General features: G+C 38.0%; 2 protein-coding genes across 5 annotated transcripts; both read left to right on the forward strand.

Annotated features, from left to right (window-relative positions):
• The first annotated feature begins 919 nt into the window (after positions 1–919).
• Positions 920–9942, forward strand: LOC107713359 (solute carrier family 35 member E4-like). 4 transcript variants are annotated; one of them, XM_016518845.1, is made up of 4 exons: positions 928–954; positions 1176–1352; positions 3335–3948; positions 6674–9942. In XM_016518845.1, exons 3-4 carry the CDS (start codon positions 3354–3356, stop codon positions 7240–7242), a joined length of 1164 nt encoding a protein of 387 aa, XP_016374331.1. In that variant the 5' UTR covers positions 928–954; positions 1176–1352; positions 3335–3353; the 3' UTR covers positions 7243–9942. The 4 variants fall into 4 exon arrangements, with proteins under 4 accessions (XP_016374332.1, XP_016374331.1, XP_016374333.1 ...); XM_016518846.1 differs by lacking the exon at positions 1176–1352 and having other exon boundaries at positions 920–954; XM_016518847.1 differs by lacking the exons at positions 928–954; positions 1176–1352 and adding an exon at positions 3129–3201.
• A 2884-nt stretch (positions 9943–12826) lies between these two features.
• On the forward strand, positions 12827–18632 carry LOC107713360 (smoothelin-like). Its single transcript, XM_016518849.1, has 9 exons — positions 12827–12900; positions 13763–13785; positions 14417–14545; positions 14645–14720; positions 15630–15764; positions 15869–15932; positions 16013–16136; positions 16755–16906; positions 17607–18632. The coding sequence occupies exons 3-9, from the start codon at positions 14429–14431 to the stop codon at positions 17755–17757; spliced, it is 819 nt and encodes a 272-aa protein (XP_016374335.1). The 5' UTR covers positions 12827–12900; positions 13763–13785; positions 14417–14428; the 3' UTR covers positions 17758–18632.
• The last annotated feature ends 91 nt before the right edge of the window (positions 18633–18723 follow it).

Consider the following 18723-nt stretch of genomic DNA (forward strand, 5'->3'; position numbering starts at 1 on the left):
ACAAGCAATATTATGGATAGAGGACTCATATTTTAGCCAAAAGCAACTGTTAGAAGTTAAAGGGGTCATATGATGCGATTTCAAGTTTTCCTTTCTCTTTGGAGTGTTACAAGCTGATTGTGCACAGATAAGATCCCTGAAGTTGCAAAGACTAAAGTCTCAAAACCAAAGAGATATTCTTTATCAAAGTTAAGACTCTGCCACGCCCCCCTAAAACGGCTCATTCTAACACGCCCCCACATATCTACCCCACTATGTGGAAATATTTGCATAATGCACCCAAATGTGCAGTCTTAACCGTGGCTTGTGTACTGCAAACACATACCAGCTTCATCACTGTCTGTGACGCGACTCTTGTTCTGTTCCCCTTTCGGGCTTGAACTGATGGTAAAACTAACGACATTATTAACTGTCTTTACATTTATTTTGAAAGATGAAGCTCGCGATTATGGTAAGGGGCGTTACATTTCCGACGAGTGCTTGCGGTGTTCGGCCAATCACAATGCGCTGGATCAGCTGGCCAATCAGAGCAGACTGCACTTGTGGAAGGAGGGACTTTGTAGAAAACGAAGCGTTTGAGAGAGGCGGGGCATAGAGGACCTACAATAATGTACAGTATTTGAAAAATAATGTGTTTTTTGAACATTAAAGCATGTCAACATATTCTGTTACACCAAATACACAAAATAATGATCTTTAAAAAAGCATCATATGACCCCTTTAATGTCTTAATGATGAATTTGTTACAAACACAGCTTTTCACTTCACAAGTCATTAATTGATGGACTGGAGTGGTGTGGATTATTGTGATGTTTTTATCAGCTGTTTGGACTCATTCTGGCGGCACCCATTCACTGCAGAGGATCCATTGGTGAGCAAGTGATGTAATGCTACATTTCTCCAAATCTGTTCTGATGAAGAAACAAACTCATCTGCATCTTGGATGACCTGAGGGTGAGTACAATTTTAGCACATTTTCGTTTTTGAGTGAACTATTCCTTTAATAACCATCCAAAAAAGCTAAATTGGGCTAAATGAGGGAGAAGTAAAACGAATATGGTTATATAGAAATATATATAGAAAACGATAAAATTGTTAACTTAACAAACAAACAAGCATTCTCTAGATGTTGAAGCATATTTTGTAAAAGCGACTGACTGTCCACGTGCCAGCAGCAAGCGATGGGTCACCTCACCTTGCAGCGGCCGCTGTGAATGAATAGACGCTTCGCGGGGACGTATTGCACAGCTAGAAAGCTATTCTGGCAACAACTGCCCGTTCACCGAAAGGGCCGATGGTATCTGCGCGCAGGATATAATAAACGCATCTAGCTTCAGCAGTGCGGGAATAAGGTAAGGGACAAGGGAAATGCATTTGCTCACACGGGACATGGTACTGCTGAAATCTGCTCTGTTTAAGATGCTCTTACACTATGTTGACGCGGACCGATGTGTTGATTTCCTCTGTTAGACCGCTAAACGCCCGTGTGAGGTCTGCTAGTGTCCTTCATGAGCATTATAAGGAAACGTTTTGCTCTCATGATTCACTGGACGTGACTAAGATGTGCTGATCAAGACAAGTGCATCCTTCATATGATCCGACAGTCGTATTACCCAACGGATAATGCTATAATAAGAAATATACAGACTATGCACACGTTTTGGCTTGAACAACCCCCATGGAAATTACATTTACAATCGGGAAATAAAATATACTGATGCTGCGGTGACTAGCGTCATACATACACATATATGTACGGCCTCAATTTATGAGGCCATTGCAAGCCTCATAAAACTGACAAAATCTATGTCGGTTTTGGTCAGTTTAGCTGGGCTGGTTAGTAGTCGCAGTATCGGGCACCCCATGACGGGATTCCGGATGAAATACGCCTCTATAATGGACAACAGAGCGACCATTTGCTGTGCTGTGACTGTCAGTGTAAAACACACCGACAGCAGTGAAGTCAGCAACAAAAACCTTGAGGGACTCGCTATCCCGACTCTTTAACCAACAAAGTCCGCAATTTGTTTAGCATTTTCTTACATCGAACCATTTTAATACAGTATTTTGAATAAACTAGGAGCGGCCAATCCAAAACCGGCAGCGCAACATGAGCCGATTTCTGATTGGTCCGCTGACGTATTACATTTTCCTACGGTCTGTGTGGTGGAGGTGGGGATTCATTCCAGTGACTCGGATCTTTTGAATCAAATGATTCATTCGCTGGTTCGTTAAAGGGGTAGTTCACCCAAAAATCACTCATGTCGTTTCAAACCAGTATGACTTTCTTTCGTTTGCGGAACATAAAATAAGATATTTTGAATAATGACAGAAACCAAATTGGTTTGGTTACCATTGATTTCCATTGTCTGAAAAAATATTGAGACATTTTTCAAATTGTCTTCTTTTATTTTCCACAGAAGAAAATTATGACAGAATTTTCATTTTTGGTTGAACTATCCCTCTAAGTCTGGGGTTTTCAATGTTTTACATGGACCCCCAAATGTGATCATCCTCATGCGAGGGACCCCCATCCTAATATTTAAAAGGCATTATATTTATAAGACAAATTGATTTAAATAATAATAAATATATAGTTTTAACTGACAAAATCTAAGTAATTTTTTGGTAAATTTAGTTTAGCTGTGCTGGATAGTCGTTGCAGTTTCGGGCACCCCATCACGGGATCCTGGATTAAGTAAGCCTCTATAATATATATATATATTGAGAGAGAGAGAGAGAGTGTGAATGAGAGACTATTATTTGGAAAATATTTCGTTTCTATTACATTATTATGGTTTTCTACCCATTATACTGTTATAGTACTGCATTTATGCATTTTATTTATGCCTTTATTTATTTACTCATTTAAATCCTTTTGATTAATTTCTATATATTTTTATTTAGTTGTCAAATTTTTTATTTACCCTTTTATTATATATCTCCATCTTTTTTTATTTATTTGTACATTTCTTACATTAAACAGTGCATAGCATATTATTCTCACCATTTATGTCATATTAAGATGCTATTTCGAGACAGTGAAAGAATCAGCGAAGATCCGTTCAAATGAACCGATTCGCTCGCCGGAGCCTTACGTCACAAACCAGACCCGCCTCACACAATAACACGTGTAGACAAGCCGGAATGTTGTTTCTGTCCGCTTCCAAAACACACGGTTGCTATAGCAGGTTGAAACAGGCAAGAAGTCACACTCGGCTTCAGTTGCTTCAACACAGACTGAATTAATCATTAACTCGTTTAATACGTTTTTTGATTCGCGGACATGAGTGATGTATTTACGTTGCGAACTTAAGATGTGTTTTCCCTGCAGGTGCGAAGATGAAGCGAACATGATCAGCACCGATGGCCTCTCCACCAAGTGCGAGGAGACCCGGGACGCCGGGAAGCGGGGCAGGCAGCCGCCAGAAATGCTGCACCTCATGTTCGCTGTGTCCGTGTGGCTGGTGACGGGCACCACTATATCCAGTCTCAACAAATGGATATTCTCCGTGTACAATTTCAGATACCCGCTGCTTCTGTCAGCCCTCCACATGCTGACGGCGATAGTAGTGGACTACGGACTGATTAAGTGCAGGGTGATCCGGCACAGAGGCGTCTGCGAGCAGGATTTAACCACCAGCGCCAAATGCAAAGTATTCCTACTGAGTTTGACATTCTGTGCCAGTATCGCGTTTGGCAACGTGGGACTCAATTATGTGCAGCTTTCGTTCGCGCAGATGATCTACACCACAACGCCGCTGTTCACGCTGGCGATTTCCACGCTGATTCTGGGAAAGCAGCACCACTTCCTGAAGTACACCGCGATGATGCCCATCTGCCTCGGGGCGTCGTTCAGCATTATGGGGGAGGTCCAGTTCGACCAGACCGGCTGCCTGTTTGTGTTCGCCGCCACTATGTTAAGAGGCGTAAAAACCATTCAACAAAGTAAGTTTATTTTTAAATCATTATTAATGCCATATACAAGCAGGGTACAATGAGAAATATTCAATTAAAAAAACAAGGAGAACAAAAAATATAACAAGCCAGTTCTAGAGTACAACGAATAATATACAATACAGTAATATATATATATATATATATATATATATATACACACACACACACACACACACACACACACACAACACACACACAAAAGAGGAAAAGGGTGCTTCAATAAAGCGTTGAGAATGTTGGAATCATTTAAGCGAACCGGTTCGTTCGAACAATTCGATTTAATGAATGGTTCACTCAAATGTGTTCCAATCACTTATCTATAATAGAGAACGTCATTATATATAGATCAGTGGTTCCAATACTTTTTTTTTTTTTTTTTTTTTTTTTTAATTTTTTTTATTTTTTTTTTTTTTTTTGCAGTAAATGCTATTACATTGTTTTCGATTTAGTAATATAGATTCAGGGTTTTCACAGTCATGGAAATAATTGGGAATTTTAACTGTAAATGTCAAAGTAATTGATAGATTCATTCTCATGTTCAGCTTTAAAATATTTTATTGGCTATAAACAGCTTTTTGTAGAATTATTTATTTATTTATTTTTTGAAAAAGAAGAAAAAAAATCGATGCAGTGACCACGAACGGGAAAAGTCAAAGTATTGTCATAGAAATGAATAAAGGTCAAATTAAGGCGTGGAACAGTTTAGATTCCTAAACAAGTCAAGTGATTCTTAACGCCCTTTGAATCGTTTTGAACGAATCACCAAAAATAACGATTCGTTCGAGAGTCGGATGCCTTCTAGTGCGCTTTCTCATAGTTGCAGAGCGTTTTTCTGATCACTTTGACAATAAAACATGTGTACACAGTAGAAAGGAATTTGAATCTGTATCTAACTTAATCATTATTCAAAAAGCCACCGGCTGTTTTAGTGACATATGAAAATATTCTTAACCAAATGTTCCTGAGAGCAGAGCCTATTTTTGTCTCCATTCGGCTAGTTCACATTCTCTTGGTCATTATTTATGTAACTTCCTAGTGTGTGTCTGAGTCAGAGTGGAGAAGGTCCTGTCTGCCAACAGCTGGCACATCCCGTTCCAGACACTCGCCCATGAGCGCTGCTGCTGTTGTTCTTCTCTAACCCGATTTCCCAAGCAGCAAATGACCTCACAGTAACGGATAGGGATTGGACTCTTGACTGTTTTTGATTTCTCAAAATGAGAGTCAGCTGAGCTCCATTAGTTTAAGTGACCTCCTCCTTAGAGTAATTATGTAGGTGACTGGCCCTAAGAACATCAAGGAGTGAGACCGGACTGAGGGCAAGAGTCTGTGGCAGAACTGACAGAACCTGTTTTGTACACAGTTAGTCTTTTTATGACTACATATCTCGTCACATACAGCTGCAGCCGTGTATGCTGATGTTATTCAATGCTATGTGTGTCAAAGAAAATTATTTAGTCATTGTAGAATTACATAACATATCCTGCAGTTTGCATGCAATCTAAATGGGCAGTGCCTAGTTTTTAACAACATCAGCGTTGTTTGTTGATGTGTACAGTACAGCTATGATGGGTCAATATTAGGAAACAAAGAAGGAGCCGAGGCCAAATCCTTTTATTATTATTAACACTACTAACTACTGCTACTACTACTAATAATGTAAAAAAAATAAATAAATTAAGGCAAATATATATCCTTGGTCAGGGTGTGATATTACTATAATTATTATTATTATTTTTAAAGGGGGGTTTGTGAACAATAATGTCATCATTGAAAACTTAATGTAGAAATTTAAATGTAGAAATACAATGTAATTCATATACAGTGAACAGTAAAAATACAGAAAATAAATAAAAACTAAAATAAATGTTTAATAATTTATTAACTATAAATTTAAATATATAGGCAAACATATGTTATTATTATTATTATTATTATTATTAGTTTTAAAAAAAATTTAAACCAGAGGGGGTATATTAACAAAAATTATTACAAATTTAATGTAGACGTTTAGATGATGTAGAATTAAAGTATAATTAATGTAAAATGAATAGAATAAAAATGCAGAAAAATATTCTTTAAGCTGAATTAACTAAATTACATAGATGTTTAATAATGTCTATAAATGCATTATACAATTTACAGCCCCCAGAGATATTCAGAGATATTAAGTTGTCAAACCTTTAACACATTTCAGCCATCCATCCCAACAAATCTGTATTATCTTCATTCCATCTTAGTCCAGTATAAGTCATAGTGTTGCGCACATTTTACTAGACTGTTGTGTAAAATACACAAAATACAATGAAAATCTTTTTGGTCCCATGCCATGGAAGAGTTGTGGCAATTACAGTGCATTGATTAAAGATAATCTGGACTCATTTCGTCAAATGATAACATAGTAGGCCTATTAGTCCCATTACTCATTTTTCATTCAGAAAAATGTTTATTCATATGTATATATATATATATATATATAAAGGAGAGATACTCCATGTAGGCTTATGTAGGTCATCTGTTGGTTTTATGTTTCAGTGGCCTATTTTAGTTGTGACCGTTGCATCACAGAGATTAAGGTTGTTTACATCACACCATAGCTCAGCATGTGCTTTGGTAAATGACAATCCAGATGGCTACAAAATGTGTCAGCAACTACATATGGAGGTATAATAGCTAAACTGACACGCTCTTTCTTTTGTATATGTATAATTATCAGGCATCTTGCTCCAGGAGGAGAAGATCAACGCTGTCTTCCTACTGTATCTGATGTCCATCCCCAGCTTCTGCATCCTGGCCATAGCCGCCCTGGTTCTGGAGAACTGGGCCACGCTGCAGTCCCCTTTCCAGTATGACCACCACCTCTGGGGTTTCATCTTGCTCAGCTGCCTGGGTTCAGTGCTTTACAACCTGGCCAGCTGCTGTGTCATCACCCTGACCTCCGCTGTCACGCTGCACATCCTGGGCAACCTGAATGTGGTGGGGAACCTGCTGCTGTCCCAGCTGCTGTTTGGGCACGAGCTGACGGCTCTAAGCTGTGCTGGAGCTGCGCTCACCCTCTCAGGCATGATCATCTACCAGAACTCAGAGATCATCGTAGCTTACATCGACGCACGGAGAGCCAGGACACCAACCAGTGGCAGTGGAGAGGACGTGGTTTGTGTTAAGGAGAATGACTCGAGCATATCAGAGACTCCAGAACCTTGTTCAGAAGAAGAATTATCTGCAGAAGCAGCTCAAGAACCTAATGAGAGGACAGAGAATCAGGTCCATGAGAAAACGGAATGAAGAGACTAAAAGGCTGTGTTCCAAAACCTAGTGAGCTGCAGTGCTGCTGTCTATAGCCAAACACCATATAACCAAAGTCCATAAGGCAGCAATTTTGTTCGTCATACAAATAGCGCTCCTCACCCAAAGCGCACGAGAAACTCACCTCACAAATGATTTTAAATCCCAAAGTGTACATTGCTTTTGACTTGAACGCTAGAATTTGCGTGCAGCTGAACACTTCAAATGATACTTTATTTGATATTGAGCGCTCGACACGTGGCCACTACAAAAATTTCAACTTTGTCTAGTGTCTGCGCCGTTTGCTTCCAGAAGTTATGGGTGATAAATAGTTTTGCTCATGTTTAAACTAGAATTGCGTGTATCTCTTATCATCCCTTAACACAAGCTTTCGTCAACGTGGCCGTCTATTGTTGTTACTGAGTCCAGTGTGTTCACTGTTTTTTTTTTGTTTTTTTTACTTTAAAGTTGCCACCTTGTGGACAAACTAATTAGTGCAGAAAAATAAAAAAAGACTCACATGTGAGTTGATTGTACAGAGCATGTGCGATTAGAAAAATCTGTCTGCGCACATACAAACCAAAGTATACTTTGGGCTTAAAGTTTGGCATTAGCATGTTGCTAAGCTAACACTGTAATATTCTAATAAGCATAAAATACAGAGCACACCAATAGTGGATAAAATAGTGTATTTTTAATTAGATTGGCCTATTTCATTGATTACATTTCAGTCCTGAATGAATCAGAAGTATATTTACATTCAATGTTTGCCTGTTTTGTCCACTATTTTGACTGAGCTCATCACAGTGCAGTATGTATCATAAAGGATATGTGTAATTCTGATACTAGGAAGCTTAGATGAAGATGGATCAGCCTTCACACTGGGAGTGGGTCTATGATAATGCAGCCTACATAGGCAGTTGACTAGGTTTTGGAACAGAAGACTGAGCATCATCCAGTGTTAGCTGGTTTAATATGGAGTCTGATTAGATACGAGGTGTCCTGGTTGGCAGTGATGATGGTACTGGAGGTGTAGTTTTCCCCAGTACCTCCTCACTGTGCCAATATATTTAATTGCAGTCATCCTTCCAATGGAGAAGCACCATCTACCAGAGACTGACTGAATGACTGAGCACAGACCTTTTTTTAGCAGGTGCTGACCGCAACAGTTTGTTTGGATTTTATTATCTCTGTTTTTGCCAACACACACTTATAAGTGTGTGAAACCTCCTGCAAGAGCAGCGGGAAGATCTCCAATATCCTGCCATATTCATTCTGTGACTGTGTCTATCTAATGCACTGTGAAATACAACTGCTCCGTTTGCTCTGGTCCTCTTTAACGGGCAGCATAGCTGTTAATGGACTTGTTCGCACTTTTTGAATACTAGAGATGGACACACACAAAAATACATAGGAATAATGTATTTTTAGATACTGTAACTCAGCCGTCTTGATTTGGTGATATGGGACGGTAGTTTTAAGGCAGCTTACTGTAGGATGCCACGTTTAAACAAGTATGCTGTGTTTGTTACAGCACTATCAGTTTTCATCTTGGTTATGTTTACATAATGGAGACGAGCACGAATACTGGCTCCTCGCTTGGGTTCACTTTTATTCAGCTTGGTGCGCTATTCAGAAATTTGTTTTATACCTGTCTGGTTTAGTAGAAATAGTCAGCTAATATTCTTCCTCAAATTAATACAAATATTTTTTTCTTCTTATGTCATTACTGCAATGCATCTGAATGTTTTGGGGTTTTTTTGCATTACGGAATTGACTTTTTTTCACATTGCAGCAATGAGAACTAGGAAATTTTCTCTCCAAGATTGTTTGGTTTTTTGAAGTGAAATATGACCGGGCCTGTTCCAGACAAGCTTGAGTGAGATTCACCCAAACTAACAGCTGAGAACATTATTTTTTTTTTTTTAATAATGTTATGAATAAAATCATGTTCCATCATAGGCAGGCAGGTTTAAACTGGTGCCTCTTATGTAATTCTCAGTGCAGGTAATTATTAATAGGTTTCTCTAAGGAGTATCATACATCTTTAGCACACTATGATCTCTTAGGAAAAATCTAAATGATATTCATTGTCCTCTTTAAATCCTCCACTAAAGGCCTCCTTGCTCTTGCTCGTCTCCTCTGAGTGGGTGCTCATGTTTTTTCATTAATTTCTTGATTGATTTGTTCTGTTGATTTATTGACGCCTGCTGGACAGTGATTTGTGCGTTTTGATGCTGTTACAAAAAAATTAAAAGACACTAACAGAGGTTCTAGACCAAGGTACATATCAAGGTCATTCCCTCAGAGTTTTGTTGCCATCTGCTGGATAGAAAGCATATTATTAGGCTACTATGACTTTGCTTTTAACTGAATTGAAGTGCATTAGATGCAAATATCAGGCAGTTTGCCTGTTTCCCAGCATGCTGGGGTTTAGTATGTCATCATAACAACTCACTCAAGCCATTTTTGGGTTCTTAGATTTGGCTAACTGGAAATGAATGAGGATGTGAATGTATCTTAGTGGGTGTTAAAGTGTAGGCAGTTTTATGGAGCCACGATAAAAGCCTACACTGATTCAAGTGTGCCTACCTGAGGGCTGATTTCATAAGGAATCGCCAGCCTTTTAAGCTTTATTTATTAAGGTCTCAACTGTGCATCGATGCTTCAGCAGTTGCACTTACTACAACAGCATCATAGGAAAAGCATTGTACAACTTATGGAGCCACGATAAAAGCCTACACTGATTCAAGTGTGCCTACCTGAGGGCTGATTTCATAAGGAATCACAGCCTTTTAAGCTTTATTTATTAAGGTCTCAACTGTGCATCGATGCTTCAGCAGTTGCACTTACTACAACAGCATCATAGGAAAAGCATTGTACAAGATCAATCTATGATCGATCAATTTATTTGGTGTGTTATCCATTGTTAAGGGTGGTATGTTTTTAAATTTACACAAGGGGGCGCTAACACTTCTATTAATCGGCTATACAGGCATAATTAATGGTCTATGCCAGGGGTCACCAGTCACGGTCCTGGAGGGCCAGTGTCCTGCAGAGTTTAGCTCCAACCCTAATTAAACACACCTGAAACAGCTAATCAAGGTCTTACTAGGTATACTTGAAACTTGCAGGCAGGTGTGTTGAGGCAAGTTGGAGCTAAACTCTGCAGGACACCGGCCCTCCAGGATCAGGTTGGGTGACCCCTGGTCTATGCTATGGCAATAATTTCAAAATGGCCCATTAAATAGCCTAGCTGATACACCAGTCTATAGGTCCAGTCACATTTACTGTTGACCACCGGAATTGATTCGCATAAGGTCGTAACATTTCCCCACATGTTCTTCATGCAAATTCTCCTCATTGACCAACAGAAAGCTGATTTGTTTAAAGGGTGACCTCTGGGTAAACTGTGCTTCATACATTGCTAAACTGTTGACAGTAGCCAATGGACTTTTTTTAGTTTTTAGTTAAATTTCGCTAATGTGACCGCACCTTATCACTGAACGTGGCACTGCGTATTCATACTGTGTAATGTTCGTCACAAGTACAGCGGTCAACTGCAATTACGGTAGTATAAAAAATACTTATCAACAATGAAAGCAAAGTTTCTGATACTTTTTCACCGTCAAACATGAGGTGAGGGTTGTCAGATAAATACCTCAGATTATTGCTTATTCCTGTGAAGAATTTGTTGACATTTTACTGGCTCACTAATGTACCGGATGAAGTTTCGAATGCTGAGATCTCAACACTGAGTGACAGTCTGACAGTTTTGATATGTCTTTTATTGATTGCAGCACAAAATTGCACTGATGATTTGCATAACTGTATGGCTCCTGTGTATATATGGTTTCTGATGTCAGCAAAATATCAGATGTAAATGCTTATTTTATTATATTTATGTATTTTACAATCATGAAAAGCTGTTAATATACTGGTACAAAAACACACAGTCTCATGCCTTCTGCTGTCACACATGTCAGTATAGCAGTATGCCATTTTAGTACTATCTAGCAGTATGCTAAACCTGGTTAGAAATATGTTAGTAACATGCTAAAACTTATGTATGTGTAAAATGATGCTAACAACATGCCAAAACATGCTAGTAATGTGTTAAAACATACTACAGACATGTTAAAACATGTTAGCAACGTGTTAAAACAGAAATATGTTAAAACATGCTATAAACATGCTAAAGTATGCTAGCAACATATTAAATCAAACTATAAACATGTTAAAGCATGCTAGAAACATGCTAGCAACATATATCAAACTATAAACATGTTAAAACATTCTAGCAACATGGTAAATCATACTATAACATGTTAAAACATGTTAGCAATGTGTTGAAATGTTAGAAATATGTTAAAACATGCTAAAATGTTAAAATATGTTAGCAATGTGTTAAAAAAATGCTAGTAGCATGTTAAAACATTAGAAATATGCTAAAACATGTTATAAATGTGTTAAAACATGCTAGGATGATAGTGGTCTAGTATGGTCTGAGATTTTGTTTTCCTGTCTTTAAAAATAAAAAATACTGTGAGGAACTTAAAATGGAAGTGAAAGGGGCCATTAAAACATCGACTTTCGATATTATAGCCACAAGATGTAAACAATATGCATGTTAAATTTATAATTTTAGCGTGAAAATATCAATTACCAACCTTTTCTGTGTAAAGCTATCTACAAATGTACAACTTTGTTGGTGTCACAACATAACGCTGCACAGTTTAGCAAAACTAGCATGTTGAAAGTTATGAAACATTACATTGTAAGTGCCTTTGCATGACTCTGTCACTATAACAGCACCATCTTTTGTATCTTTAATATGCCACATTAATCACAATGACTCACTGAACATCCAGTCTAAGTCAAGGTTTCCTTCACCCTCACTCTTTCCATGTGTCATGCTAGCTCACCTCTGCCAGCAAATGACCGCGATACCCATCAGCCACCACTAGGTGGAGCCAAACACTCCTTTATCATTACACACACAGAACGCCTCCATCATACTGTAATGGTGTGAACATGAAAATTTACATGTGCCAATGACATTTCTGGCCCCTGCTTTTGTAGATAAATACCGCGACGTACGTGTTTATGTCTGCATAGGAGAAAAAGATGAGTCTGATCTGTGTAAACATGGAGGTGCTGCTAGGCAACATCATTCTTATGCCTTAATAAGGCAGTGTTCTCCGTCTGTCCACTCGTTCACCGTTTAGTTCTGCATAGAGCCAGGCCACCTGCTTATACAATCATTGTCAACACACAACATGCTGGGGGAGAACCGTTTATCTCAATGTTTTCTTTCCTCCGGTTTTCAAATGTATAAATACTCTGATGCCACTTCTGAAAGTGACAGTGTTTAGATAAAATGATGACGCAGTGTGATCTTGTGAGTAAAAACTGACAGTAGGGAAAGATCAGGACAAGCAGTGCCAAATATGTCACTAATACTTAATGTCCCGTTCTGCTCTTTCCACATTTTTTTTCCTGGTCCCTTCAGAAGAGGGTGATGAGGGTCGGGTGGGAGGGCTCTCACGGTGGCTCTGAAAAACTCAAGTCACTCCAGCATCTGAGTTGAGTTGAGCGTAAGTGATCACACAGATCAGACTGCAAGACCTTTCCTCTCGGACAGCTGCAGTGAGATCGGTGAGCTTCATCTTTCTGTTTGTCATTTTGCGAGATTTTACAAGAACTTTTTCTAATGAATTTCCATCTATCTTTCAGTGTAATGATTGTGTGATTACATAACAGCTATTAGACCAGTGTAAGAGCAAATTTTTTTGAGCGGTTATATAAATTCCGATGACATTATTATGTGTTATTAGGGTAAAACTGTATCATGGGATGCAGAAACAACATTACTTATTCTGCTAGCCTCAGCCCACACAGTGTACCCAACAGATACTAACATACAGCAGCACTAAAGTGTATCTGGACGCTTGAGGCATCTGTGCTCAAATGCTGACAGAGCATTTCTCAGGATTGAATTCAATTTTCTGAGCCACTTTTGCATTGACTTTTAATCCACTGGTCAACACAGGTGTCCTATCAGTGTAGTTTATTGCATTAACTATGAACATGATCCACTAAGGGGAATTGTATTAAAATTCTATTTCAATGCTCTGCATTCCCCCAAGAAATGCTGCATTCATTCGCAAAAGAACGCAAAACTGGTAACATAAATAGGGAGCAAATAAACTATATTTTGATGCTTTTGTGAGTGAACACAGAGTTTGGGGGAATGCAAAACTTTAGTGTGGCCAAATTGTACTATATTGTTCCTGTGTTAATTTAGTTGAATTGTGGCCACAATTTAACTAAAATGATGGAACTGATTAATAAATTGTGGGATCAAATTAGTACAACATGGCCATGATATACCTAAAACAAAGGAACTAATTAATAAATTGTGGGAACTAATTCTTAATTTGTGGCCATTATTTATTTATTTATTTACTTTTCACATGTCATGTATGGGGCTCTGTACTTTTGGTGAGCGGATGCAAAGGTTTTCGGAGGAATGCAATAATTGTGAGTTTTAAGAACAAACATAGTTTCTTGAACAAATGCCAAACTTTTGTAAGAAGACACAAAACTGATGATGAAAATGCGAGTGGAAGGAAAGATTTGCAAATATGGGAAATATTCTCCACTCATGAAGCATGTTATTCCACAGATGTCTTTGCCTTTGAGTCTCAGTTGTTTACAGGACTATGGGCAGAAGGTGCGAGACACATCCTAAAGCATTGGCTAATGTCAATGCCAACCAACATGGTTTCTGTTTATGTTGAGATTAATATTTGGATATTGCCATTCGGATGTCCTTTTTTCTGCATAAATGGATGCAAACAGTCATCATTATGTGTGGCTTTTAAAGCAGCTTGACAATGTGAAAAAACAACCACGCAAATATTTTTTTATGTAACCTGTTTGTTCAGAAGCCGCTCAAACCAGTAATTTGGCTGTGACTAATTAGACTAGCGATTTGTAGCTTCAAACAAGCATCTTGGGGTTTCAAAATATCTCTGTACTAGTAGCTCTCGCACAAAGCATTCAGCTAGAATCTCTTTCCCTCCATTTTCCTTTCCGTACTCCCTCATTCCCACGCACACATCTCGTAACCTGGCTCCATCAACACCTCCTGTTCCTCCTTCTGTCCCAGCTGTCACTGAAGATGGAGGGTGAGAAGGGAACATTAGAGGCAGGTACCAAAGAGCATCCTGATACGACAGGTCCCCTGACAGTCGAACAGCTGGCAGCTATAGAGGATGAAGAGATCCTCAATAATATGGTAAGAGGCATGGCACTGCTGGCGGAGCGGGATTGTTATCATAGTTCGTCTTAACCATATTTAGAAAAGTGTTTCCCTTCTGTTTATTGCATGTACTAGCTAGATAAGGCTGTGGATTTTGAGGAGAGGAAAATGATCCGCGCTGCCATGAGAGAACTGCTGAAGAGAAAGAGGGGTGAGGACTGGGTCATGTCACTGATGTCACATATTCAGTATATGTGACCCTGGAGCACAAAACCAGTCTTAAGTCGCTGGGGTATATTTGTAGCAATAGCCAAAAAAACATTGTATGGGTCAAAATTATCGATTTTTCTTTTATGACAAAAATCATTAGGATATTAAGTAAAGATCATGTTCCATGAAGATAGTTTGTAAATTTCCTACCATAAATATATCAAAACTTAATTTTTCATTAGTAATATGCATTGCTAAGAACTTCATTTGGACAACTTTAAAGGTGATTTTCTCAATATTTTGATTTTTTTTGCACCCTCAGATTCCAGATTTTCAAATAGTTGTATCTCGGCCAAATATTGTCCGATCCTAACAAACCATATATCAATGGAAAGCTTATTTATTTTTGTCACTAATAATTAATGACTTTTAAATTGACACTTAAGACTGGTTTTGTGGTCCAGGGTCACATTTCTGATTATTATCAATGTTAACTGTGTTGCTTCATAATTTTGTAGAAGCAATCTTTTTTTTTCAGGAATCTTAAATGAATAGAAAGTGAATAAAAACAGCATTATTTAAAATAGAAATCTTTTGTAACATTATAAATGTCTTTACTGTCACATTTGACAACTTTTTTTCACTTTTTTTGTCAACTTTTGCTGAATAAAAGTATTCACTTTGTTTAAAAAAAAATTACTGTCCCCAAACATTTGAACAGTAGTGTGTGAAAATAAGCCAGACATGTTCTTCACAGGTTTCATGAGATTCCGCCTTTAAGAATCCTTACTATTACACAAACAACCAAAGGAAGTCAATAAAATGAACTTCTACTGTGTATTTGTTAACTTTTATTATTATTATTTTTTTATTTACTGTTTTTTGAGTTAAACCCCTCTCTTTCTGTCAGAGCGGCGTGATAGGGAGCGGGTGGCCCGGATGGAGACCCTGCGTCAGCAGGGTGGTGGAGGAAAGACAGCTGCTGGACTGAATAAGGACCAGAAACCCACTAATGGTCCGAGCGGCGCTCAGTACAAAGCACACAGTGAGTGACCATCATTCATGAGGATCTGAACACTATGTACCTGCGCTTCAATCTGCAAGGCTTTGATAACCTTCCCTATCTCTTTTTACTTCACTTTGGTACAGGGATGGCTCAGGCAAAAACATTTTCTCCACCAACCTCTACTTCCTCTCCAAAAGCTGTGGGCAGGTGAGTCATTCCCAGAGTCCTGACAGGACGACAGCATGGGACGTATCCCGTTAACTGATAGTGTTATTTTCCTCCTAAAGCCCAGCTCAGTCCCATGTAGCCAGGGTTAAAGTGCCAGGCGGCTCGGCGGTCGGGGGCCCAAATACCAAAGATGTCAAACAGATGCTGCTGGACTGGTGCAGAGTCAAGACTGAACCATATGAGGTGCGCCTGAAGAGACAAAATAAGATAAAATCAAACAGTTTCTGTTTTGCTATATGTCTCAGGCTCTGCTAGCCTCCTTGTGTGAATCGCACAGAGATGTCCAGGTCACATTTCACCCCAAAATCAAAAGAAAAAAATAAGAAATTACACTTTAACATAAAGAGAACCAAACCTATTTTTATGACTATAAAGATTTTTGGCATTATGACATTACTTTTATGAAACATAAGAACATTTCCCACTTATAGTCATTACTGTAATGCATCCCGATTAACATTTAATTTATGTGAATGCAATTTTGATTCCCTTTATTACAACCAAAACATTTTTTTGCACATTTTTTTTTTTGTATTTTCTTATTTTTTCGTATTTTATTTTTATTTTATTTTTGTGTAAATCAGCATAAATTGAACAAATACTGTAGGTATACAGGCTTTTTTTATTTGCAAATTTGTAAGTTAGGTGTGTGGTGGTGGGTGTCTTTTATCATTTAAACAATGCAAAAAACCTAATGGTCCTAAAATGGGCTTTGTTTTAAGCAAAACACACTTTTTATTTATTTATTTTTCTTCACAGCTTTGTTGTGATTCTCCCTCTTATACTTGTTTCTATGTTTAGGGTGTGAACATCCAAAATTTCTCGTCTAGCTGGGCAGACGGTCTGGCGTTTTGTGCCCTGGTACACAGGTTCTTCCCAGAGAGCTTTGAATATTGCACTCTTGACCCCTATGATCGCAGGGCCAACTTTGAGAAGGCATTCAAGACTGCAGAGTGAGACTTGACACTATTTATTGCATCCACCTTTGCATGTCTTGTGTGTGAAATGTTTGGGCCATCCTTCCCCTGAAAAAGAAAGAAATAGCATTTTCATTATCATAAATAATTAATATAATGTATATAATATATCATTTATTATTATAATAGTAATAATTGTAATATATTCAATTGTTCAATATATTAATAATTCATACAATTAATTTTATTATTATAATTAAATTATAATGTATTATTATTTTTTCTAATTAATTTTAATTTAAATGGCTCATCTTTTCTCTTTTCATCCAGGCACTTTTTTTTCAATTAAATCAGCATAAATTAAAGACAGCATAACAACTCTATTTACAATTTTATAATGTAGTTAAAGGGGTCATATGATGCGATTTCAAGTTTTCCTTCCTCTTTGTAGAGGACCTACAATAATGTACAGTATTTGAAAAATTATGTGTTTTTTGAACATTAAAGCATGTCAACATATTCTGTTACACCAAATACACCAAATAATGATCTTTAAAAAAGCATCGTATGACCCCTTTAAGACATCACTATTTTCTACCATTATTCTAATGAGAAATGTGTGGTAAGTGGAGGAAATGTGTTTTAGGTATTTTGGAACAAAAATGTGCTTAAGTCAAAAAACAACAACAACCCATAATGGTCCTAAAAATAAGCTTAAATGTCTTTATGCGTGTAGGAGGCTAGCTGACTGTCCTCCCCTGCTGGACGTTGATGACTTGATGCGGATGCGAGAGCCAGACTGGAAGTGTGTGTACACGTATATCCAGGAGTTTTACCGCTGCCTAGTAGAGAAAGGCCTTGTCAAGACTAAAAAGAAGATGCCATAGAAACCTTCGCATTTTGAGTGTTTTCACTCTAAATAACCAAAAGACTATAACATGCACACAACATCGCGCACACGTGACCTGACCTGAAGCTTCTACCAAAGATCAGTCTATTATGTACTTATGCTCTTCTCTGTTTCATATGTACACGCATGCAGTGGATGAGGATTATAACCTAAGTGTTTTGCGCTCGGGTACAGCTGGGGCTCTGAAACAGTGCATTCCACTGAGATTACACATGCACTAACCTCAGTCTATGCTCAGAGATTGTGTGAATGTGTGTGTGTGTATATATGCGGATGGCTTTTTAAGGTACTGCTACTCCCTGTTTTGAATGCGCTCCAGCACTGAGACATCAGGCTTATAAGGACATGAGATTTAATGCGGAATTATACGTAACCCAGATTTATTGTTTGTTTAAAAATATAGACGAGGGCACTTTTACTATATATAAGAGTTCAGAAAGAAAAACAAAGCCTCGAAAATGTCTCATTCGTCTCCTACAGAATAGAAATGTCGCCTGCTTTTGCTTCTAGGGTGAAATATGACAGCTTGAATAGTTTTTGGTTTCTCTCATTTTGTTCAGGATCTGAAGTCCATCGTACTGACCTTAGAACTGCACTAAGAGAGATTAGGTCCAATCAAACCTCTCACTCAGGGATAGATGGGCCCTTGAGGCCTCTAAGACGCCTGTAAGTCTTGTTTCAGAAGGCCGGTGGTCATTTTCAAGTGCTTTTGAAATGTTCTTGACACTTTATTTGCTGCATGGCCAATGACTTAAGTGCACTTTAGATGTGTATTTTGAGCATATTGACACTTCTATTGTTGTAACTAATAGAATATGAGAAAAATATGACATTAAAATAAAATACAAATTATGTACGTATTATTATAGTACTTTAAGTCATACAAGTACAATTTCTGTCAATCTGTATCTTTGATTAAATTATGGGTGTTATTTTCCTCCCA

Source organism: Sinocyclocheilus rhinocerous, unplaced genomic scaffold, assembly GCF_001515625.1.
Source record: "Sinocyclocheilus rhinocerous isolate Xijiao unplaced genomic scaffold, SAMN03320098_v1.1 scaffold688, whole genome shotgun sequence".
Taxonomy (NCBI): Eukaryota; Metazoa; Chordata; class Actinopteri; order Cypriniformes; family Cyprinidae; genus Sinocyclocheilus; species Sinocyclocheilus rhinocerous.

Bases quoted from the DNA above. Each gene is read 5' to 3' on its own strand.
- LOC107713359 (XM_016518844.1), top strand. From the start codon at position 3,294: ATGTATTTACGTTGCGAACTTAAGATGTGTTTTCCCTGCAGGTGCGAA. The intron at 3,949-6,673 runs GTAAGTTTATTT...TATAATTATCAG, and splicing joins CGTAAAAACCATTCAACAAA to GCATCTTGCTCCAGGAGGAG.
- LOC107713360 (XM_016518849.1), top strand. From the start codon at position 14,429: ATGGAGGGTGAGAAGGGAACATTAGAGGCAGGTACCAAAGAGCATCCT. The intron at 14,546-14,644 runs GTAAGAGGCATG...TGCATGTACTAG, and splicing joins AAGAGATCCTCAATAATATG to CTAGATAAGGCTGTGGATTT. The intron at 15,765-15,868 runs GTGAGTGACCAT...ACTTTGGTACAG, and splicing joins CGCTCAGTACAAAGCACACA to GGATGGCTCAGGCAAAAACA.